At 43.2% G+C, this 25669-nt stretch overlaps 1 protein-coding gene across 1 annotated transcript in view; it reads left to right on the top strand.

Moving 5' to 3' along the window:
- Window positions 1-25669, top strand: part of TMTC1 (transmembrane O-mannosyltransferase targeting cadherins 1) — a 145451-nt gene that overhangs the window by 17899 nt on the left and 101883 nt on the right. Inside the window, exons 2-5 of the mRNA XM_083461942.1 lie at window positions 5795-5972; window positions 10719-10792; window positions 15918-16094; window positions 17536-17742. Of these exons, the coding sequence (XP_083318068.1) occupies window positions 5795-5972; window positions 10719-10792; window positions 15918-16094; window positions 17536-17742 (636 nt within the window). The remainder of the gene's footprint in view (window positions 1-5794; window positions 5973-10718; window positions 10793-15917; window positions 16095-17535; window positions 17743-25669) is intronic.

Genomic DNA, 25669 nt, shown 5'->3' with positions numbered 1-25669 from the left:
AGCACCTAACTCTTTCCTGCAACCTGATACCCTCCCTCCTGGTGTTTTGGACTACAACTCCCATTGGCCCTCATGCTGGCTGGGGCTGATGGGAGTTGTAGTCAAAAACACCTGGAGAGTCACCAGGTTGGAGGAAACTGGCCTAGCTTCTGCCTTGGTTTGGTTGGCATCTTGGACTTGATGGACGTCAGTAGCAGGGACTTTCCAGTAGTTGGCAGCCGTTCCAAGGATACACTGAGGAGCAGAGGCAGATAACTGAGGGAGAGCGAAGAGGGAACTGGGACTTTCTGTTGCTGCTTCCTTGGTTCTTTCTGTGTTTAGGGAATTGTCAGATTATTTGGGTTGCAGTACACAGTGCAAGGAGAAATATAAATAATCCCCTTGCTCTATGTAGCTGGGTTTCTCTCTCTCTCTCTTTTTAAAAAATGCACCAGATTGATTCTCTATTTCTGGCATCCCTCCAGACCTCTTAATCCTGCCAAAAATGTGTTAGGATTTTTTAAAAAGTACATGGTGTACTTCTTTTTGTTCCTGCGACCGTGTTCCTTTTTTTATCTTTGAGAAAGCCCGTGTACTGTCAGGGGAACACCTCTATAGTTCTGGTTAGCAGCATGATGCAGCATTTGCACCAAGTTTCCTGTCTGCAATCAATAAAATTAAAGAAGCCCACAAATGCCACAGTAGCATTGTAAATGAATTGGGGCAAAGTTGGGGGAGCTTGCCTTATCTCTGGAAGGATTTGGTTGACCTTCTATCATTTACAGTGGTACCTCGGGTTAAGAACTTAATTCGTTCCGGAGGTCTGTTCTTAACCTGAAATTGCTCTTAACCTGAAGCACCACTTTAGCTAATGGGGCCTCCCGCTGCCGCCGCTCCACTGCTGCGTGATTTCTGTTCTCATCCTGAAGCAAAGTTCTTAACCTGAGGTACTATTTCTAGGTTAGCGGAGTCTGTAACCTGAAGCGTCTGTAACCCGAGGTACCACTGTACACATTCATCATCTCTTTCGGTGGTTGATGCTAGTCTGTTTCAATGAGCCCTTAAAAAAAAGAAGATTGGTTTTTATACATAACAGATACATTACATGACAACTCCCCCATCTCCATAATAGGTATCAAATTTTACATTGACATAAAAGATTCTTACTAAGTCATACAAATTATACAAATGTCCAGCATATAAAGTTCTGGAGACAGCATAAAAGTTTTTTGTTTGTTTGTATGTTTTAAATCTATTACAGATAAATCATTCGGGTGGGGGGGGGGGGAGTTCAAGCTGTGCTGTTCAGAATAGCCGTATCTGCAAAGATGCTTTGGATAATTTATCCTTAAGACCAGCTTCATTTGTGTATTACAAAAATGGCAACAGTATTGTGTGTATTTGGCCCTTTCTGAACATTTCAGGCCTGGGAAGGATCATAGAAGAAAGAATGGCATTCTTGAGATGAGTCACGGTGTGTTGAAAGCTTTTGGGGTGTTTTATGTCTCCCTATTAATCACTGGTTCACACACTCTATGCACACACTATTCAATGCAATTCCCCGTCACTTTCCTAACCGCAAAGACTCATTTTCTTTTTTAAAGTGGATTTGTTGTGCTAGGGTGGGTAGCAGAGCACTTTAATCCCTTTTAATTGCTCAAACCTAAATGTCTTGGTATGAGTTTGAATCCCTCTGGCAAAGCACTGGCAGTTTGGAAGCGCCCGCAATCAGCCAATGTATAGTCTTAATCCATTTTGGGTTGCTTCCTCCTGTATCCTCCCACTTGGAGCCTCTACTTTTGCATTGGCAGGCCGTCCAGAGAAGCATCTTTACCAGGCTGCACATTATCCATCATTTTGCACCTTTTCTCCATAAAAGCAGACTTTGCCAACTGGTTTAGAAAAGAATCAACAATCTGGGACATGGGAACTAGACATTAGTTACATTTGTTGAATATCCAAGAGAAGCAGCTGCATATGGTTTCGAGTAATAAGCTTTGAACTGTGCATTAATATAATTGGGATAATGTGTAATTTGCCCATTAGGCAGCTTAATAGATGGGATTATTTTTTTCCTGTTTTTTTAAACTTGTTTCTACAAGCAAAGCAGCACCTCGCCTTTCCTACCCGTTGTCACTCAGTACTGTTGACAAATGTAGTGTAGATAGAATTTGGTTTTGGAAGATTGCAAAACACGTCTCTCTCGTTTTTTACTTCACCTCCAAACACTCTCTTTTTGAAACTGAGATGTATTAGAACAGGAATGGAAAACCTGTTTACCGCCCCCCATCCTCCCTGACCACTGGCCATGCAGTGAAATCCCACAACATCTAGGTTCCCCATCTCTGCATTAGACAGTTCATTTTAAGGGATCTAGCAAAAGGCAGAAATCTCTTACAGTGAAGGTCTTTAATCTTACTTTTTTGTCTAGTTAGGTGTTTAACCATATATTTGGAGCCTTGAAAGAGGACATTGAATCATAGAATTGTAGAGTTGGAAGGGACCATGAGGGTCATCTAGACCAACCCCCCTGCAATGCAGGTATCTTTTGCACAGTGTGGGGCTCAAACCCACAACTCTGAGATGAAAAGCCTCATGCTCTACCAACTGAGCTATCCCAGATGGACATGTGGTTATGGAGGGGGGTGTATTTCCATTTTCTATAGCAAAGTGCCTGTATCGGCCTAGAGACTCTGAGATTTTGCCTCCAAATACTGGGTGCTTGAAACAAACATTCTCCCCCCTTTCCAAACAAACAAATCCCCCACAAAACCTGGATGAGAGATAGACATCCGTACTTCCCAAGAATATCCACTTTAGCAGAGGGAAATATGCAGATGTTAGTCTTGTGCATATGGTTTTTGTGTGTGTGGCAATTTGCATTGTGCGGAGTTGCTGGCTGACTCTTGGGAGACCCAACACTCCATCACAATTGGTGGGAGCTTCCGCATTAGAGTGAATGGGGCATTGGCTCACCATTCATAGCCTACCCACTACCAGGGCACATCTGGCTTCTTCCTTCCAACTAGTCCAGAGGGTAGCTCTGCCTGTCCGCTTTCTCCTCCTTTAGTCTCAGGGTTGCCCTTGAAGAACCAAAGGCACATAAGCAAGCTGCGGTTAATGGACATTTGGAACACCCTCCCTGGGGAAGCTATACTGGCTTTCTCCTTGTCCTTCTGCCAACAGGTGAAGACTTTTGTTCCAACAGCCTTTTGAGAAGTGACTGCTTTTAATGAAAAGGCTGGTGCCGTGTTGTTTTTATTTGGATGGTTTTAACAGATAGATTCACCTCTGACGACGTTTAATTGTTTTTAATGATTGTTTTTTTCTTTGTTTTTATCCATTTTCATTTTTATGTGTAAGCCGCCATGAGTCCCATTAGGGAAAAAGGTGGGGTATAAATATTTGGGGTGCATTGGCCCTGTCTCCTGGGCACCATGAAGCTGTCTCTTTATCTGGTACAGATTCTTAAGGCTAACGATAGGAGTGCCGCACTCCCCCCCCCAATACCAGATGTTCTAGGGAACTTTATTGTTATTTCAGAGTTTTTAATTAAGGACTGCAGGTGCACAGCCATAAATTAACTATGTGTGTGTGTGTGTTCGCATGTGCGCGCGCACACATTGCATATTATATTGTAATGATTCCTGTTTTCAGTAGAGACAAGTAACACAAATGAAATTCTTGCAGCAAAATGCCACTGCTGTTTAAGGTAAGTGCTACAATGCTGTGGAGTAAAAAGTCTGTCATTGCCAATGATCCATATACTGGCAATTACCTGCTGAGCAGGATTAGGTGACTTCTGCCTCTTCCTGCATCTTTACTGATGTTGGCGTTGTGTATCTAACCAGGGATGAAATCCTACTATATAGTGCTGCATAGCAGAAAATAACCTTCCCAACAGGTGCGATTGGAAAATGGTTTTGGAATTGATACGTGAACCCAGTGGCTATACTCCTCTTATATTGCAGTAACTTCCAGGGTGGATTGCCATACTAGGACACGGTGGTCTGTAGACTCCCACCACTTGATCAGAAGACCAGTATTATTACCGTTCTGAGCAGCCGTAGCAGCGTGGGGATAACACTATACTTATATTATTTATTAATTAGTGAATATATCCTTTACAGTGGAACCTCGTGCTACGTACCATTCTCCTTGCGAATGCTGCTGGTTACGAGCTCCGCTAACCTGGAAGTAGATGCCCCTTGTTGCGAACTTTGCCCCGGGATGCGAGCGGAAGTCGCATGCCGGCAGCAGTGGGAGGCGCCATTAGTGAAAGCGCGCCTCATGTTACGAGTGGTTTTGGGTTACAAACAGACTTCTGGAGCGGATTAAGTTTGTAACCGGAGGTACCACTGTAATGCCAGAATAGGTTTCTAAGTGGTTTAAAGGTATAAAAACATTTGAAATATTATCTGCTATAATTAAAACATGCAGTTTTTAAATTGGATCTGTGACCATATAATAAAAATTATTGTTACTGTAAAATATACAAGACAATAATCTCATTAAAACAACACAGTGATTAAAGTGGGGGACTCGGGTTGAGAGATCAAGTGAACATCCCTGGAATGCCAGTAACAGATGGAGCCTCTTGTATCTCAGCAGAGAGTGCCGCTTGCGGAAAGGTCCACCTCTATAACACCAAGTCTATGCTTGGATACCATTGGACACCATCTTGAATCAAGATGGCGGACTGAACCTCTCAAAAGAGCACTGATATTAACCACTGGTTTCAAAATTGCACAGATTTTCTGGTTTCTTAGAATTCCTGATAGATTCTGTGTACAAGGCTGTTAGTAATCACATTATTGGAATTGCCTTACCTCAGCCTACCTCATGGTTATATTTTAATTGATAGACCAATGCCTTTTTGGAGCAGGTCAGACATGACTCATCCTCTCTGTTAATCATGGTTAGCGGTAGGAAGCCAGCCCTTGAACACGTCGTCCTGCATTGCAAAACCCCTTTCCTGATGAAAATCCCATCACTGCTCCTGAGAGCAGGTACCATCCTTGGGTCTTTCCAGAGCTGGCTGGATATTTTTTTTATTTATCCAGCACTTTAAACCTCTGCTAGCTCTCTTAGCTTTCATTCTGCTGTGATTCCTCCCTCCCCCTTTTGTTTAATTGCCCTCCTGTTTTAATCACAAACAAAATTCTGTTTGAAGCCTGTGTTTAATTGTTACACCAACTGGCTTGCTGCCCTGGTAGCAGCAGTACTGAAGGGCAGCTACTATAGAAATAGTAACCAATGAATAAGGATGTGGGGAAATCAGATGGTGGTTCTTAAAAATCTGCAAAGCAGCCAGTAAGGGGAAATAAGTTAAGACAAAAGTCAAAAAGCAGTTTTCTGGCAACTGGGTGGAGAGAGTGAATTGCCAGCCCTTAAGCCCTAGGCTCTTTGTACTTGCTCTCAGCCTCCCCCCACCCTGTCATGCCCCCACCCAGCAGTGACCACCATCTCTTGACTAAATTTGCAAAGCCTTGCCTGCTGAGATCGGGATTCTCTAGTGGACTGGTACATTGATGAGCTCTTTCCTTCCACTTCCATCTATGCAGAAACCAAAGGGGATGAGAAACCAACATAGCATGTGCGACCTGCAGCCAGGCTTGCAAATTGCTCCTGCCCTGTCCCAGAGGCATGGTGTATGTGTGATCACCAGGCAGTAAAATATTTATACGGCGGTAACTTCTGTGGACTTCATTTGAAGCCCTCTTAAATATGTGTCAATTGATATTCTGTCTTCCCCGTTTCCTGCTCGGTATCTTATTACTGTTCTGGTTTTGCTTTCTTTCTTTTTTAAAAACAGGCTGAACATATTGCTGGCTGGGATGAACCCCTTCTATTTCCACGCCGTGAATGTAGTCCTGCACTGCCTGGTGACCCTTGTGCTGATGTACACTTGTGACAAAGCCGTCTTCAAGGACAGCCGCCTGGCTTTCGTCACAGCCCTCTTCTTTGCTGTCCACCCCATTCACACTGAGGCCGTACGTATATATGAGAAGCAGCTAAAGGGGCAAGGGGCTTGTAATCCAGCTTCATGGAAGCACAGACCTCCCCAGTAATTGGAAATCTACCCTTTTTCCACGATAAGAGCTGTGCTGACTCAGTAGAAAGCAGCTTAGTAATGATAACTGTGGCACGCTTGCGTCAAAAGATGAGCGAGAATTGCACCACCGTATTTAGAGAAAAGGACTGGTGTGGCAAGGGAGGGGAAGAATTCATTTTCTCTCCCCATGATAATTCCTAGGCCTGAGAAGGTTTGCTTAGTTGTAAGTATACATGCCTTTGTGCTAGAATTATGATCCTGATTAAGTGCCTAACGCAGTGTTGCTAGGAATGAATACCAAGGGTTTTTCGCTAAAGAATAATGAGACGCTTAGCAGTTGCACAATACATATATTTTTTTTAAAAAAAATCCTTCTGAGATGTCTGTCCTGCTGAGACATTGTTTGGCTTCCTTTTCTTCCTCTAGCATTCTCTCTCTTAACACAAAGAAGTAACCCAGCATTCAACAAGCTCTCCAAGTTTTATTACGTCTTGAGAGAATAATGAATGTTGCAACATGCCCACAGATTGCATCGTGTGTATGGTTACAAATTGGAAGAGCTGAAAACATTGATCAGTTAATCATTGTGATTCATTTATAAGTGACTAGAGCGCTGATTTCTAAAACGAGCTGGCAAAAGCATGTCACAGCTAATATTAAGCCCTGCTCCCCTAATATATCTTATATACTGATTTTTTTAAAAAAGATTTCATTCCTTTCCTGGGAGTAAGTATCAGTGAACTCAATGGAACTTATTTCTGCATAGACTAGTGTACTAGGGTATTGTTGCCAGAGTGTTCAGGGCACTTAGATACTACGTTGTAATCCCTAAAACTGTAAAGAAGGTCAGTATAATTATTCTCATATTGCAAATGAAAAGCTGAGACTGTCTGAACTATATGGTGAATTTAGGAACATAAAAACCTGCCTTTATGTTTCAGTGATCAGACCTTTGGTCCATCAAGCTCAGTATGGTCTGGCAGAAACTCCCCAGGGTTTCAGACTAGTGTCTCTCCCAGTCCTACCTGGAGATTCCTGATTTATAGTCTTTTAGCCATTACACTGCAGTTCATTGACTGAAGTTTGCCAAGAGTGCAATATTCTATTTTATTTTTCGAGGGGTGGATAAAATGTTTCCGATTTGACTTAAATCCGATTCAGTTTCAGGAACTGGAGTTGGAATTCTAAAAGCCAGGATAACTAAGAATCCTGGGACTGTTGTTTCAAGGGTGTAACTCTATTGGAAGATCTCATTTCAAGGCCTGTCAGGAGGGGGGGGCTCTCGTGCTTGGATCCTGCTTGTGAGTTTCCCATGGGCATCTCGTTGGCCACTGGATTAGAGGGCCATTGGCCTGATCCAGCGGGCTTCTCCTATGTTCTTAAATGTTTAGAGCATCGGGGGCCTGAGAGTCCACACAACCCTCTCAGCATTCCATGTGGCAGAGGAACAGAACTTGAAGAAGAGTTCATGGAGAGAGAAGTCTAAACAGGTATCAGAGGCTCCTGGAACTTCCCCATTCTCTCGAAAGCCATAGGCTTTTAGCTAGCTTTAAGATGCTTAGGAAATATCCCTCGCAATTCAGAAATGAAGTTTGTCATCGCCAGCATTATTTACAAAACATTTCCCTCCGAACCAGTACTTCGTTGGAGGCCTGGCCAATGTGGAATATTTTAAGGTGGGGAAGAGTGAAATGGCTTTCTTTGCTGAGATCCTTTCAGGAAAGATTAGCTCTTTAATAACAAAGGAGCCTTGAGCTTTCTAGATGCCTCCGAAGCGTTTCAGGCCTTAATCAGCCAGTCTTTAAATAATGTACCATTTTAGTATGTGTGGGATCATTAAAGTTAGAAAGGGAGGGGGGTAGAGAACTCGTTCTTTGAAATTTTATTTTAAGGTAAGAATTAGCAGAGAACAAAGCAAATGCCTGGATTCTTAAGATGAATGAACTTGTGATATGAGCCAGGTTTCATGGAATCATAGAATCTTAGAGTTGGAAGGGACACCCAGGGTCATCTAGTCCAACTCCCTGCCATGCAGGAATCTCAGCTAAAGCATCTGTGACAGGAATCTCAGCTAAACCTCTGTTTTAAAACCTCCAAGGAAGGAGAGTCCACAACCTCTCGTGGGAATCTATTCCACTGCTGAACAGCTCTTACTGTCATAAAGTTTTTCTGAATGTTTAGTCAGAATCTTCTTTCTTTCAACTTGAAGTCATTGGTTCGAGTCCTACCCTCCAGACCAGGAGAAAACAAGCTTGTTCCATCTTCTGTATTTGAAGATGGCTATCCTATCTCCTCCCAGTCTCCTCTCAGTCTCCTCTTCTCCAGGATAAACATACCCAGCTCCTTCAAGCGCTCCTCATAATGCTTGGTTTCCAGATCCTTGATCATCTTGCTTGCCCTCTTCTGCACATGCTGGGTCTTAGTAATTGCAGCATCCTTTTCTAAATGGACCAACTGTTGAATTATCTGTTCTAGGACCTTCCCTGGTATCGATGTCAAGCTCACCGGTCAGTAGTTACCTGGGTCTTCCTTTTTCATCTTTTTGAAGATGGGGACAACATTTGCCCACCTCCAGTCTGTAGGGACCTCGCCTGTTCTCCAAGAATTCTCCAAGATAATAGACAAAGGCTGTGAAATTACACCCGGAAGCTCCTTTAGTACCCTTGGATGCAGCTCATCAGGCCCTGGAGATTTGAATTCATTTAAAGTAGCTAGGTCTTCCCTTACTACCTCTTTTCCTATCATGGGCTTCAGCTCCCTCCTTACATCATTTATTCTGTTATCACCAGGTTGGGCATCACTTTCCTTTTGGGTGAAGACAGAGGCAAAGTAGGTGTTGAGTAGTTCCGCCTTTTCTCTGTCACCCAATAGCATTTCTCCGTGTTCCCCACACAGAAGACCTACCACTTGCATGTTCTTCCTCTTACTTCGGATATAGCCGAAGAGAGGTGCTTTTAATTTCTTGATTTTTGAGAGGGGATAACATGTTGAAATAACACAAATAAATTCATTAAGGAATTTGCCAGGTTTTGAGACTCGGGAAATGGCAGTAGTTCATGACAGTCAAAATTTATGTACGAACTGAGAATTGCCTAACCTTTTGTTGGTGAACTTTATCATAGTTAGGAATTACTGTGCTAGCGTACAGGGGAGGGCTTTATTTTTTAAAGACAATCTCTCTCTCTTTCTCTACATATAGAAAGAGCGTTGTAGACTTGTACTGGATGAATCCACAGCATACAATTAAAGCAACTGGCTACCTGCAGAGAACCCTGAGAACTGTAGTTTACCCCTCACTGAGCCACAACTCCCAGCACCATTAGCAAACTGTGGTTCCCAAGATTCACTGTTATGGGGAGGGGGGACTTGTGTTAAATGTGCTTTAAATGTATGATGTGGATGAGTCCTTTTAGAGTTACGTCCATCTCTGGAGCATCTGCATCTTTGCAAACTGCCCCTCAAGTTATTTTTATCCCTTGCCCTTCTTCCTCCTTCAGCTGACCTGAAGTAGCCTCAGGCCCAAACCACATTTTACATGCCTAGGAGTGCATTGGTAGCCTGGCAGCCTTTCTCCTTGGCTAAGGAAAAGCTGTTTCCAGTGGATATGACTGGGGGCAGGGAAGGGGCGATGAAGGGGAACTGTGCCCAATATTTCCCCATTCCACCCACTGGCTTCCTGGATGCCTTACAGATGTTGCTAGTCTGCATCTCCCATCATCCCTGGCCATGTTCCAATCAACATCTGGAGGGCCACAGATTCCATGTGGAAGAAAAAGCCAAATTGAAGGACACTTTGACCTGGGGAAAGAGGTTGTGGGCCTTTTTAGTACACTTCTCTGCTCAAAATAACAGCCCCTTCCAAAGCTGTATTCCTTAACAGCAACAGCAAACTGTCAGGTTATCGGTGCACACATTTGCACGTTGTGTGTGCTTTCCCTCCCTTACACACGTGTGTTCGCCTTCTGTTTCAGCATGGATTGAGAGTTTACCACATGCTGGGGGGGAAATTGGAGCTGAAATCGAGCCTCCGTATTTGAAAGCATATACCTCTGGTTACATACAATGCGATGGGCAAGCAACAGGATGGATATTGCTGCTATGGCCTGCATACGAATTTCCAAGGGGTGTTTTGCTGATCGCTGCTGGAGACAGAATGATGGAATGGATTGATCTTAGATCCAGAAATGCAATTCTTATCCACCACACACACACACACCTCCCTAGGGTGGGGTGAATCAGCCCTTTCAAGGAATGTTTGTGTGTCTGTTTCTAATGCAAATCCAATATATGTCTCAGTTTGAACTCACATTTCCCCTAAAACTCCTCTTGAAATAACTCACGTATTTTATTTATGTGTGCCATTTCTAGAAACACTTCATTCATCCTTCAGGGCCTCATTGGCCTAATTTGCATGCCATGGTAGCCAGGGCTAGGCAATTTGCTGCCCTCCCGATGTTGTGGTCTGCAGCTTTTCTTATGGCAAAGTTGAGGGGAGAGGGGAGGATACAGAAAATGAACCTCTAGTTAAAACTAAGGCTTCAATTCTCACCATGCGCTTTTGGGAGGATGTCCTACTGCAGTCCTATGCAACAACATTAGTCATTGCTGTAGCTTTGAAATATTGTGTAGTTTCCTTATTTAATTACAATTCTAACAATGTTTCTCTTTTCCCATCCCTTCTTAGGTAACGGGTATAGTAGGCAGAGCAGATGTCTTGGCCTGTCTACTATTTCTTTTGGCTTTTCTCTCCTATAATAGGTATGACTCTTTTTGTTTTATGGGGTTCTTAAAAAAATATGTCCCACCTTTTTCTCCCAAGGAGCTTGAAGCAGCTTGTGCATCCCTCCTCATTTAATCCCTACAACAACCCTCCTGTGAGGTAGGTTAGGCTGAGAGGCAGTGACTGGCCCAAGGTCACTTATTGAGCTTCATGGTTGGGGTTTGGGGAGGAGCAAGCTGGATCTCCTAAGGAAAGGGTCAAGCCATCCTGCTGCTCCTGTGCTCAGTGCCCCCTCCACTGAGTTGCCTTTTCTTTAATTAAAACAAAGGATGAGGGTGGGAAGCACCTGCTTTTTCCAGAGATGTTAACTGCTGTCCTGGTTATATGGTACGGTACCATTTTGGGGGTGTGGAAAACTGCCCTGTATCATCAGTGCCTGTGGAGCAGAGAGAGGAAAAACCCATTTAGAGTTTCTTAAGCACTGTGAAGAATGCATAGAGCTCTCGCACAGGCAGACTTCCCTCTTTATTCCAGCTGTGGTGGAAGACCTGTGCAAGCATCCCTTTGCACATACAGAGCCTTCTGCCTCAGTGAATCTGGGAAGGCCTTTGGGTCACTCAGGCGCCAGATGTGGCCTGGAATTCTAGCAGTGAGAGAGACAGGAAGCAGAGCCTGCTCCCAGGGGAAATGGTGGGACAACAACAACAACAACAACAACCTCTCCATGGAACTGTGCCTACAAATCACGGCACAGACAAAAGTGTGGATGAACTCTCAGCTAGGCTCCTCCTTTCCTTAAATTGTTTCCATTCCAACCAATTATTATAAGAACTGCTATTTAACTGCTATTTAAAGCCTTCTTGGTTTCCCCATCCCACCCCTCTTCCCTCAGCATCCTTTTTTCCTTTTGCTCTCTGTCTTTCAGATTGTAATGCCTGCGGGTCTTGGTTCCTCTGATTATATGCAATCCACTTTGTGAGCCTTTATGGCTGGGCAGTGGGGCTACACATGCTTTAAACAAGTTAGATAAACAAATTCCACATCAGCATGGAACTGTTGTGTAGAATCACGCCACACGCCTGATACTCTTGAGTCTGTGGCTGAATTGGCTACATGATGAAATATCTAATAACCCCACTGAAGTGAAGGGTATTACATAGTTAAATAAATGAGTCCTGTAATTACTGCGAATGCTTCACAGAATCTCTGCTGTAAGCAACGAATCACAATTTGCATGCTCTTAAAACTATTTGTTTGCGGGCACTTAACAACAATGAAGACAAACGGCTTGCAGAGTGCTTACTCCCCTTTAAAAGCTTTTTTACTTTTAACATCAAACACGATTGTGGTCAAGTTTCTAAATCTTTCCAGCGTATATAGAGAGACTCAGTGTCTTTGATGGGGATTCAGTTACTCTGTTAAAGTCTCACGCAAAACGTGCATTGTCTTAAGAGTTTAGAGAAGCTGAGCTGAAATCGGATGGGGATGAGTTCACTGAACATTTTCACATCCTTTGAAAAGTGTCCCCACTTCCCGCAATTGAGAGTAGCTTTAAAAGGGCTTCAAAGGCTCCTTCAGTAATGGTTTGTGTGGGCTCAAAATGTCATTCCAAGACCTCAGCAACTAGGCCAGTCTTCTGTTGATGGGAGCATTCAGATGTATGTTCGGTTACTCTTTAAAAAACTCTGGAGCACAACAGGTGAGCTATTTGTCTTCATAGTTTATAGAAATGAGCTGAAATCGGGTGTACATGTGAATGTGGCAGGAAGGCAGGGGGAAGGAGTGCAGGGACATGGGAAATTGCCTTATACTGAGTCAGACCCTTGGGCCCATCTAACTCAGTATTGTCTGCACTGACTAACAGCAACTCTCCCATTTCAGGAAGGACATCTCTCCCAGTCCTACCTGGAGATGCTTGGGGAGTGAACTTGTGAACATCTGCATGCAGAGCAGATGCTCTTCTGCTGCAGCACATCTGCTCCCCCCCCGTCCCCCAGATTTCCAGATTAGCCCAATGATGTCTCCTGTCCTCTGGAATTGGATTGTGAGAGTGGTGGTTCTGTTACCACACCAGGGGTGCAACAGGACCAGGAATGTTTGCATGGCGCCCAAATAACCAGGCAAAGCTCATTCTGTTGCTGCATTGTACTGGGAGCATAACAAGCAATAGAACTGCCTCTGTAGCACAGTACAAGAAGACAGGAAGCCTTGTCTGGTTGTCTTGGCAATGCAGGGAGGAGTTCCTTCACAGTGAAGCAGCCTTTCTTCGTTTACCCTTTGCTGGTGATACCAGGTCGCCCAATCCAATTGTCTACATAGCCCTTTGAATTGTGCTGTCATCTCCCTTCCTCACTACGTGATCCCTGATTTTGTCCTTAACCCTTCCATCTCATGATGTCACCTGTATCATTCCATCTATTTCCAGTGTTGAGAGGTGAGTGCTGATCCGCACGTAACCAGAGTGGTACCACCCATGTACAAGAAGGGTGGATTAGCAGGCTTGGGAGAATGCCAGGGTCTGCAGAAACACAAAACACTATTAGAAACTCCCTCCCTGCCATGGAAGGGCCGTACCTCAGTGATAGAGAATCTGCAGAACACCCCAGGTTTAATCCTTGGCATCTCCAAGTGGAGCTGAGAATTTCTCCAGCCCGAAACCCCAGAGAGCCGCTGATAGTTATTGTAGAAAATACTAAGCTAGGTGGACAAATGGCTTGACTTGGTATAAGGCAGCTTCCTATGTTGTTCCTGTGTTCTTGGGAAATCCCAAGGCAGCCTAATGATGACTGAGCATATTTGGTGAATGCAGAATGTTGACTGACTAATGGAGGAGACAAAAGAATGGCAAAGGGTGGTGGAGAAAGAATGGAGCAGAATATGCCTGGAACAGGGCGGCTGTGGCTAAAATGCTGAACTGGGACAGTCTACGCTGCAACATTATGTTGATGGTCCCTTTTGTTCTGTACTAAAAACTTAAACGTATAGGGCGGGATTCACCTAACCAGCCCCAGCAGCTCCACCCCCAAAAGTGGCTCTGGTGGGGTTGGGAGAACCCCCAGAATAGCAGGCAGAGGAGGAGAGGGGGATTGCTCCATCTGGCAAGCTGCAATGCCTGTGCAAATGAAACAATTGGAAGAGTGCAGTATTAAATCCCACGCTTTGTTTCTGACCACCTCTAGATGTTCACATTGCTAAAGGTAAAGGTAAAGGGACCCCTGACCATTAGGTCCCGTCGTGGTTGACTCTGGGGTTGCAGTGCTCATCTCGCTTTATTGGCCGAGGGAGCCGCTGTACAGCTTCCGGGTCATGTGGCCAGCATGACTAAGCCGCTTCTGGTGAACCAGACCAGCACACGGAAACGCCGTTTACCTTCCCGCCAGCACTTTGACATGCTTTTGAACTGCTAGGTTGGCAGGAATTCACATTGCTAACACCATCCTAAATAGACCACAGAAGTTTCTATAAATAAAAGAAGCTGTTGCAAACTCTTATTGTCCTTTGTTCCAGGAAATGTCATTGGAATAAAGTTAGTGGCGGTCAGTTTATATTGTATTTCTGTCAGGAAATGCTTCCACTGGGTGGGGGCTCTCTAAGGAAGGGCTACAGGGACACGCTAGATTCCTGATACGGAATTGAAAAGCTGTCATAAGCCATGAATTTCTCTGAATGCAAATAGGGGCATCGTTCTACCCTTAACATCTCTATGATGAAAGCCCCATAGAGCTGCCAGTTCGGCATTTGTAGTGACAACCAATTTAGGTTAAGTATAGGAAGTGACAATAAAGATTATACTGGGACATAGAAATCTGCCTTATTAAATCAAGTCAGACAGTTTGTCCCTCTTGCCCAGAATTGTCCCCTCTGAATTGGCAGAAACTATTTAGGTTCTCAGACAGAGATATCTCCCAGTACCTGTTCCCTGGTGCTTTTTAACTGAGGATGCTATGGATTGAAGCCTTAAACTTGGACCCTGATGGCTTTGTTCTACCTTCACTGTTCTGAGTACCACTTGGGAGGGAACTGCAGGTGGAGAGAGTGCTGTTGTGTTAAGGTCCAGGTTTTGGGATCGGGTTGGTCACTGCAAGAACAGGCTGCTAAACGAGATGGGCCAGTGGCGTGATGCTGTAGGCTCTTATGTTCTAATGACCTTCTGCATGCAAAGCACGTGTTCCACCACTGAACTGTGGTGCCCATAGGTGTCCACAGGGGAGAGGGCAAAAGGGACGTGGTCTCCCACTTCCCCTTGGTGAACCATACTCTTTGGATCTCCCAAGATTCTAGCACTTGTGGAACATGAGACGTGAGGCTAAATAGCCTTATCCATGCATTCAAATAACATATGTAGTCATGTGGAGGGGCGGGGAACTGCACATACAAGCCACACCCCCACTGCCCTTACTTGTTGTAGTTTAACCTTAGGTCAGGGGAAGATGATCTGTTCCCAAGAATGAATATCCCCCTGCTTCCTTTTTGGACCAAATACAATTTGGAAGCTCAAGTGGCCTTAATTGTACAGTACCTGTATTCCAACAACAGGAAGGCTTGGGCTGGAGAGCAATTCCTAGCTCACATGTACACAACTGTTTGGTGCCAAGGTATATCTTGGGTAGGCACCAGTTCATGGGAATCCATAGGATTTTTTTGGAGATGGGGGCAAGGTAAAACACTGAAAACAGGCTGGTTTCTCACGAAAAATGGGATGAATAGTGCCTGTACAATGGTAGTGGAGAGGGAAATACGCGGGCAAATGTAATTACACAATAGGGCTATTGTGTAGTTGCATTTGCCCAATATGTGATTGCATTTGCCCATATTCTTCCCACCTATTGTCCGTTGTTGATTGTATGCTCCTTGGGGGTTGAAAGACATGTGCATGCTGTCTGTGTAACTCTATAAGGAACCATATGTCGTCTCTTCCTTTTACAATAACTTCCTTTTTTGCCCATTCTTCTTTTTGCCTTATCGCTCTGCTTATTTAACAGAAGCACGCTGTTGTTTTTCAACTTTGCTGATGCAGACAGTCTTGTTTATTAACTGTGTACTAGGGAGGGGGTTTTATAACTTAAGGGAATGAAATCTGCTTAATGGACAAATAGGAAGCAAAATGCATTTGCCGTTTGTTTTTTTTGAAGTAATTTCTCCCATTTCCATTCTGCCTTGCAGGAGTGTGGATCAGCTTTATGTTGGGGAACATTTCCCCCCCACTGCCTCCCCCTCCTTTTTGCTGCTTAGTTTATTTCTTGGGACCTGTGCAATGCTGGTGAAGGAAACTGGGATCACCGTGTTTGGTGTTTGCCTGGTGTATGACGGCTTCTTGCTTTCTCAAAATAGACTCAGAATGTAAGTAAACATAACTTGCATGTTTAAGTGTTTTGGCTATATCTATCTTGCATAGAAGCACACAAAATGTACCAGCTCATAAATACGTTCAGTACATGGGCGTCCACAGTGGGGTGACATGGGGCAGTTGCCCTCGCTGGATCAGCCAGAATTTCCAGATTCCCAGCTTTCATTTTTTTAAAAACAGGAAGTTTCTAGTATTTGTAAAACTTGAGATATGAGGCAAGTGCTTCCACTAGTCCAATGGGGCTTCCCCCTTTCTCCCTTTGTGCACTGCCTCTGTGTCCCTCCCCAGTTGGTTCTAGGGGATGTCGAGAGAACCCCTAGAACAACACAGGATGGGGGGGGGGGGAGATAGAGAAATGGTTAGGGTTGAACTGGGTCCAAATAAATTTGGGTTCAAATCCCCACCTAACCACACATAGTTACTGAGTCACCTTGGTCAGTCACTGTCTCACTGCCATACCTACCTCACTAGGTAGTTGTGAGAATAAAGGTTTTGGGTGGCTGGAGGAAAAACCATCTATGCTGTCCCAAGCTACCTGGAAGGAAATATTAGCTAATTTTCACAATGTTTCCATTTGGACAGAATCATCCCTAAAAACCTTAGAACTTGGTTGTCTGAAATGTATTTAGGACTGTTCAGTGAAAATCTTTCTTTCCTTCAACTGCTTTCCTAGATGGGCTCCCTGCATTGACAGATGCTAACTATTGTGTTTTATTGCTTCGATAACATTATATAGCTGCCACATCTGTAGAGCTTCCAGGAATTAGGCTGTGTGGCCCAGGTGTGGCACAACTTTATATCCGCGCTAACGTTATCCAGCATGAATGCTGCAGTTTATAGTGCTCAGTATTTTATGTCTATACTTCTTCCCTGGCACTCTTTATTGAGATGGATTTCTCCATCCAAATAAAATAACCTAGTTACACTGATAACAACACGTAAGATCGATAATGGAAACAGCACCAACAGCTGCAACAGACATCAAGCCATTAGAGCAGCAGCAAATGTACAAGCTACAGCGAATCATAAAGTATATAATTGTATACATACGCATTTGTAAATTTATATTAAAGTGAATTAAATTTTTGCTGGGTTGTGGTCAGCTAAGCTCCACTCAGACCCACTGGAATTAATGGACACTCGTTAGTAGCACTGACATTGAACACAAGCCTGTTTCATAGAACTGCCAATTATTTATCCCAGGTGTGGGGAATGTTCATGTATTTGATCCCTTTCTGCGATTCATTTTCAGCCATAGAGAATGACTCAGAGGAGCACTCTTGTCACGGTGTCTGAGAAATGATATTGGGTGTGGGATCATCCTAACACCGCTTTTCACACAGGTGGAACCAAATAAATGCTGTAGGTAGCCCCCGCTCGATGTACGTAGAAACCTGCCTGTTAATAAAAAGCTTCGATTCCTCTCTCAATTAGGAAAAACGGAGGGGTGCACCAGAAGATTCCCCGCCCTCCTTCAGCTTCTCTACACGCTTCGTTACAATTTCCGTCATCCAGCAGGGAAAATGGGAAGCACCGCGTGGCTCACAAGGGGACGTGGAACTCCTGCCACCCAGCATCGCCTGAAGAACAGCAGCACAACGGCCTTTCTGTCTTGAGCAAAGTTGTGAGGGCTGTGCTAAGGTACTATATTCAAGCAAATGTTTGGAACTTGGAAGTGCACCCAGCTGCTTTTATCAGAATAGCAGGTGAACATGGGTTTGTGTGAACCTGCCCCATACCTTGCCTTTTGTTCATTTGGCCTAGTCTTCGCCAGCCTGATGTTGGTGGACTCCCAACTCTCCTTATCCCCAGGCAGCATGGCCCAATGGTTTGGGGAGGGATGAATCTTGTCAACTTTGCTTTCTCTCTGTTTCCCATTTTCCCAGTCTTAAGTTGAGCTCTCCGCACTTTTGCACCAGTTTACAATTTTGTTTAAAAGTCCGAATAAAAATTCATATGCATTTTCTTGCGCATTTAATCTAAAATACACATTTTTGTATAGTGTTGTGCCCAACACACACATTTTTGCAAGCAATATAATGCGGTTTTGTACGTCATTTTCACCGATGTAGGAAATTTTGTGTGCGCTTACCCCTAATAATATGCTTTTTGTGCACATTTATTGTTTTCGAAACTGCAATGCAAAATTTGAAGAGGTGCAAATTTTGAAGGGGAGCTGCATTTGGGTTCGTGTGTTGGTTAGAGAAGTGCCAATTAGATTTGCATTAAAATGTGAGCCAGACTGATTTATCCCCCATCGTCAATCAGGGATGAAGGGAGTCTCAAGGGTGCCTTGTTGGAGAAACGTGCTCTTAGGTCATTTGGGTCTATTCTGACTGGCACTGGCTGTCTAGGGTCATAGGCAGAGGTCTCTCTCATTGCCTCCTACCTAAGCCTTGGTACCTGGAGATGCCAGGCATGGGTTCTACCACTGAATTGTGGCTCTCCTACACAGCACAACCTAGTTTCCTTTCTTCCCTCTGTTTTGCAGGGGAGCCAACATGTCCCAGTGCAGTTTCACCAGCATACCTAGCTTTCAAGTCAATGTGGTATTTGGGGTGAGGACCATTTAGCAGGTTGCGCTTTAAGGGTAGCGCAACTGGTTCAGCCGCAACGGGTGCCGTGCTGCAGGGGGCGCCACAACAATGCTGTAGAATGGAGCCAAGAGGCCAGGGGATGCCAAATTTTAGTGTTGCATAGGGCACCTCTGAAATTTGAGAGCCCAAAGTCTGCCACTGCAGTTAGGGCCCTATCCTGCAGAGATGAGTAAAGCAACTTCCCCTAGGTTGTGTCACTAAATGGCAACTTGCGAACAGGAAATAAGGGCTTTGTGTTACTTCTGTTTTTCCTCTCTGGGTGGAGCACAGCGTCCTTCTACTAAGGATTTATGTGTATTGCTTGCTAAGTTTCCTTACCCATCTGCTGGTAATTGAGTTGTGAATAAGTCTTATTAGCCATTATCCCTTTTTAATCCCTCCTTAATAGGGCACAGTGCTGTTAATTGGATATGCTTGTTTCCTGGTGTTGTGTTTCATTTGCCAGGTCATCTTTTCCTTGAAACGCTGGACTTGTTGATTAGGGTAGTGACTACTGCAGTATAACCATGGGGCCAAACCATGTGTGGAGAGTTTGGCTAAGCAGCCATAGCAAAATAAAGCAAGGGTTTGTGCTACAAGTGTACAGCCAGGCAGACACTTCTGAAAGGAGTAATGTGACAAATTTCCAGGCCACAGGGATGCAAACAGCCCTATAGATGCACTGATTTTACAGCGCATCTATAGCGTGTCTCTCTACAGCAGCCTTTTCTAGTCTGAAGTTTTGGGCCACAGCTCTTATCAGCCCCAGAGAAGCCAGGTGAAGATCTTTTTTACCCTGCCATACTTTTATGTTTTATGTTTCAGTGCATTCAGATCTGGTTACAAATAGTTTTTCCCATTTGCTGGATTTTAGGCTGGTTTTTTTGTTAATTTTTATTATGGTCACTTTTTAGGCTTCTTTTTGGTACTGTCTTATGTTGCGCTGTGAGTTTTTAGATCATTTTTGTATTGTGATTGTTTTACTGATTGAATTGTATTTGATTTTTTTTTGTACATTGCCCAGTGGTCTTTGGTTGCTGGGAGGTCCAGAAATGTATTCTTAATTATCATTACAGACATAATGTACATTACAGGCATAACATTTTCTTATGTCCATGTGTTGGCAAGCTAGTCATACAAAGGAGTTAGCAGTTGGGCTCTCGATATAACCAGATTTCAGTGTTCTGAAATAGTTTCTGCATCCAGAAGTGGTACAGCTAATTTTGCTGATAAAACCCATGTAGTTCTGCTGTATGCTTATGCAAGATGTCAGCAATATCTGCTTCCTTGGGTCTTTGTGTTCTGGAGCAGTTAAGAAACAACTAGAAAAGTGTTAGGAACGATAATGCTCCAGGTGATCTATAATGTAGCTTTTGGCCTTTACTCAATATTTTGTAAAACAGTCAAACAAAAAAACCCTAATGGTCCAATGCAAGTGTTTGTTTTTAATTACAAACTTGGTTGAATTTTGTTTTTAATTGCCAAACACAAAGTGTTGTCTTCCAAAGAGAAATATATGCACATATGTTAAGACTTTTATGCAGTCATCCACATGGCATCAAAACAAACTTGGAAAATCTTTTACATTACATTTTCATCTCACACCCGCAGGGTATACTTAAGTCTAAGGCGTAAAGATAATTTCTCCATAGTGGCTGCTGTGACTGAGACAGAATGGAGATTACTGTACTATTGTTAATAAACAATATAAACTGAGACCATACAGAGCCAAACCCAGCTTTCTTTGTTCATCCTCTTAACACCCACCGAACATTCAAAAAATCAAAACCAGCAATAAACTAAAAACACATCAGCATTCTAAATATCTCAGTAGCCTTGTCTAAACGAAAATGTTTTTAGCAGGCCCCGAAAAGAATACAGTGAAGGTGTCTGCCTGATATCAATAGGCAGGGAGTTCCATAGTGTCGATGGCACTACAATAATAGGTTGGTTTATTACAGGTATTGTGTGGCACCTGTAACAGTGCCAGTTGTGCAGGATCAATCCCATCAGGAACTCCAGTCTTTGCCTAGCACGAGATTCTGTGTTCTGCTATGCAAGGGAGTATGGTTAGGTTATTAATGTCTACTCAGCACTTTTATGAAGGCTTTTAAACTTGGTTGAGCACCTTTTTGAAACATTTCCCTTTATAAAAAAATAAAAGAAAACTATTCACCACCCTTTGAAAGACTGACATCTTTATGGAGGACTGCTCATAGTTAAATGTTGTATGGAAGCATGGTTTTCTAATGAGAACTAAAATTGAGAGAGGTAGGTTTAATTACCATTTTGTGATTTTATAAATCTCCCCTGTACATTCCTCCAATTATCAATTTGTAGTTAAGTTCTGCAAAGCCATGGTGAGTGCACTTGATATCCTCAACGTTTAATTTAACACGAAGCTAATAACCTGCTCTTGTCTTTTCTGTCTTGTAAGAAGTTATTTCTATTTATTACAACAGGGAGTTTGGGTTATGTGCAACTATGGAAGAGAGATGAAATTATCAAACTTGGAAAAATACTTTTGAAATTGCATGATCAAAACATCAAAAAAAATGAGTGAATCAAAGATGGTTCAGATATTTGCAGTATCTCCATGTCAAATGGATTGTGTACTCAGATGTTAAAAATAACAGCTTGTTATTTGCAAGGCCCTAAACTAAACTTAAGGTCCGTATAGTTAAATTAAAGCTATGGTTTTCCCAGTAGTGATGTATGGAAGTGAGAGCTGGACCATAAAGAAGGCTGATCGCCTAAGAATTGATGCTTTTGAATTATGGTGCTGGAGGAGACTCTTGAGAGTCCCATGGACTGCAAGAAGATCAAACCTATCCATTCTGAAGGAAATCAGCCCTGAGTGCTCACTGGAAGGACAGATTTGAAGCTGAGGCTCCAATACTTTGGCCACCTCATGAGAAGAGAAGACTCCCTGGAAAAGACCCTGATATTGGGAAAGATGGAGGGCACAAGGAGAAGGGGATGACAGAGGATGAGATGGTTGGACAGTGTTCTCGAAGCTACCAGCATGAGTTTGACCAAACTGCGGGAGGCAGTGGAAGACAGGAGTGCTTGGCGTGCTCTGGTCCATGGGGTTACAAAGAGTCGGACATGACTAAACGACTAAACAGCAACAAAGTAAACTTGCAAATAAATCTACAAAAATTAGTAGTCCACAAAAAAATTATAACTCACCTGCTCTCACATACCTGTGTTAGTCATTTAAAGGGGAAAACCCACCTTGGCTTTTGAAAGCCTTCCTCTACATAGTCACCTGGAACCTATTCTTGCCAAGTGAATTTACAAACTTCTGCTAATGAGATATGTGTGGTGGATTTTTTTTGGGGGGGGTAGCCTGTAATGTTTATTTTTTTAATCTATTAGACTGCTTTCATTGTAATCTTTACAGAAAGGCAGCATTCAGATGCAGTGAATGTAATTATTGGCAAATCCTTTAATGAGCTAAAAAGATATCTCTGATTAATTGGGCAGCAGATTAAAAAGAAACTAACATAATAACTTATTAAAATTGTAGATTTTCAAGAACTATATTAAGAAAGGCACTTAATCTTCTTTTTCTCTCATACACATTGTCTCTCCCCCTGCACCCCCCCAGCCCACACACAAAAGAAGAATGCCTTTTCTGAGATGGTGCCTAAAACAAAACATGTATACGTGACCTAAAAGCAAATTATACTTCTTGCTTCAGGTCTAGCTGTTCCCAGGCTTTCTTCAAAGTGCTGGTCGTTATTTTGAAAGCTTTTAAAGTGGTTTAGGACCAAGATACTTAAAGAACAATCCCACCCCAGATAGGAATCCGCTTGTCAGCTAAGATAGGGGTGAGTAACCTGCAGCCTGACACCCTTTCATGTGTGTAGGAAGGAGGAAAACGGGGGGGAAAGAGGGTGACAGAGATAAAGGGATAAATAGGCACCGCTGCAGTGGGAAGGTAAACGGCGTTTCCATGCGCTCTGGCACTTGTCACAGTGTTCCATTGCTCCAGAAGCAGTTTAGCCATGCTGGCCACATGACCTGGAAAAGCTGTGTGCGGACAAACGCCTGCTCCCTTGGCCTGAAAGCAAAGATGAGTGCTGCACTCCATAGTTGAATTTGACTGGACTTAAACATCCAGGAGTCCTTTAGAGCCAGTGTGGTGGTTAAGAGCGGTAGACTCGTAATCTGGTGAACCAGGTTCGCATCTCCACTCCTCCACATGCAGCTGCTGGGTAACCTTGGGCTAGTCACACTTCTTTGAAGTCTCTCAGCCCCACTCACCTCACAGAGTGTCTGTTGTGGGGGAGGAAGGGAAAGGAGAATGTTAGCCGCTTTGAGACTTCTTCGGGTAATGATAAAGCGGGATATCAAATCCAAACTCTTCCTCTTCTTCTTTACCTTTACCTGTGTTGGAAGCAGCTTTCTACAGGGTTTGTCCATTGGTCCATCTCACTCAGTACTGTCCGTCTTGACAGCTTTTCTGGGAAGATGCCAGGGATTGAACCTAGTATTTTCTGCTTGCAAAGCATTTGCTCTCCCATTGAAACACAGCCCTTTTCCATGGCATGCTGTGTTTGTTTTTAGAAGAGAACCTAATACAGTCTTGTTGCTGTTCAGGGATTGTTGTGTCATCTGGGGCAGAAAGTGTTTCATTGTTTCCTAGATTTTATTTTATTTGGTGGGAATATCTCTACCCCACCCCACCCCATCTCAATCCTCCCAAAAGAACGGGAAATTTATCTTGAAAATTCAGGCTTACATTAACATCATTGGATTCTTTCCTTGTTATAAAGTGCAGATTTATAGCAGGGAGTGGCTATTTTATTTTAAACGTAACCAGCAGACTGCATAATAGGCCTTGCTGATCTATGAGGAGAGGGTTTTTACAAGCTCCGGTCAGGGAGTTAAATGTTGGAGGGCTCTAAGACAGCTGTCTCTATTTCATCGTTATTCCCTGCATTTGCAATTCAGCTGCGTTTGATGGATGCTGTGTGCGCTTCCAAGGTCAATAGGACCAGATTGTTTACACTGGAGTTTTTTTGTATGGGTGCCAACACACACACACACAAGATGCTCTGATTCTTGCTCCTCTACTAATACCAGCCCCAGCAAAAAAAAAAAAAAAAAAAAAAAAAAAAGCAGGAGAAAGAGATATTGAAATGTTGGAGGAAGCAACACAGCTCTGAGCCTTTTTGCAATTAAAATTTCAAGACCCGCGATTTTCACCACCAGATATTGCTGGCCAGAAATCAAATAGCAAGGAGGGCTCCACAGAGCATCTAACTCATCATCTGAATATATTATTTGAAGCATTGTCTAATATAGGGGGCGGGAAATCTGTGGCCTTCCAGATGTTTTTGGATGCCAACTCCCACCAGCCCCAGCCAGCGTGGCCAGTGATCCCTCAGTATTTGGAAAGCCGCAGGTTTCTCACTCCTAGTTTGACAGAAATTTGTCACAGGAACTTCTCTACGTTTTTTCAAAAAGTGAGTTGCGTCTCCTCGGTTGTCGTCTTCTTTGGCAATCACTCGTAGCTGAGTAAGATTGTCTTCCATGAACACGGTTTTAACAGTGAGTCTGTAAGTGATTGTGGAGGCCAATTCTGGATCCACATGTCTTTCCACAGTGGGGACATAGGTTTCCAGGGGGGAGTTGATCATGGTGAGGGGTTGCCAAGCGTGCCTTCCTCTTAGCACGTTTCTCCCTTTCGTCCTGAGTTCGAGTGTCTTCAAAGCCCATGACGCCTTTGGTAAAGGCTGTTCTCCAATTGGAGTGCTCCCAGGCCAGTGTTTCCCAGTGTTTAGAGTTGACAAAAATGTTTCTTGTGTATGTGTTACAGGTTCTTGGGACAGTCTTCTCACGGACCATCTAAAACTGTAGCTGCTTAAATAGTGAGGTGATGAGTTGGAGGCACATTTTTGTTCTGTTTTTGAGGATATGTTGGTGTTCCCTATAATAGGGAAGGGGGGAAATAGCAAAAATGGGCATTCCCTCTTACAATGGAAGCTAGACATTTGCTTATTAAATTTATTAATTCCTTCAATATTTCAAAAATATTTCAATATTTCTAAAAGGCTTCTGTGTCAAGGTTTTGATTTTTTAAAAGCATAATAGATTAATAGGTTAAAAGGCTGATGATCAAAGCCTTTTTAGTTGATTAATTAGTGGAGGCTGCTGTTCTAAATGCAGATGCAAGGGTATAAGTGGAACACAGGTGAAATCTAGACACATATAAAAAACAATGTGAATTTTTTGGGGGGGAAATATATATTGAATTTGCCATAGCTCATCATCGCCACTTGTTGTCACATTTGTGTAATGCACTTTACAACACATTGAAAATGTTTTATTTGCAGCTGTATAGCTGAGTCCGCAGTGAGTCTTGTACAGTACACAAGCACAAGCCTGCACTGAGTGAATCTGGCTCTTTTGATGGGAAATGTGGTCTAAATAGTTAGAAAATATTTTCAGCTGTGGCTAAATTTGATCTTGGCCCCTAAACATTTAAATAACTGGTTATATTTTCCCAGTCCTGATGTTCCAGTTATCATTGTGTGCCCTCTGTTCTTCATGCCAGATAATGGAACAGAAGCAATTTCAATTGTATAGAAAAAGACCACCCACCAAGGGCATTTCCCTCTGTCCTTAATCCTGTCTTCTTCCACTTCATAAGCAGCCATCTTTGGATCCCATTTGTGTTCACTGGCTTAATTAAACCTCTTTCCCAGTGGCTTATTTCAGATACATATTAAATTTACATAAACACTTTCCAAAGTGCAAGTCTCAAGATTGTTTCCAGGCATAGAAACTAAGCTTTGGATCTGGTGGGAGGAAGAATTGACTCATAACATATAGAGAATACATAAGCTTATTATAGCTAGTAGGCGACTCAATAGGAAGCATTTCATTTCTTTTATTATAGGTATCTTTAATACAGTCTCCCAATCATATTTCTATGGCAATTAAACGGCATTACATGCAAATTTTGTATGCAGTTCCAA

The sequence above is a fragment of the Podarcis liolepis genome (assembly GCF_965112155.1).
Source record: "Podarcis liolepis genome assembly, chromosome: 10".
NCBI lineage: Eukaryota > Metazoa > Chordata > Lepidosauria > Squamata > Lacertidae > Podarcis > Podarcis liolepis.
This window is presented reverse-complemented; position numbering and strand designations above follow the sequence as displayed.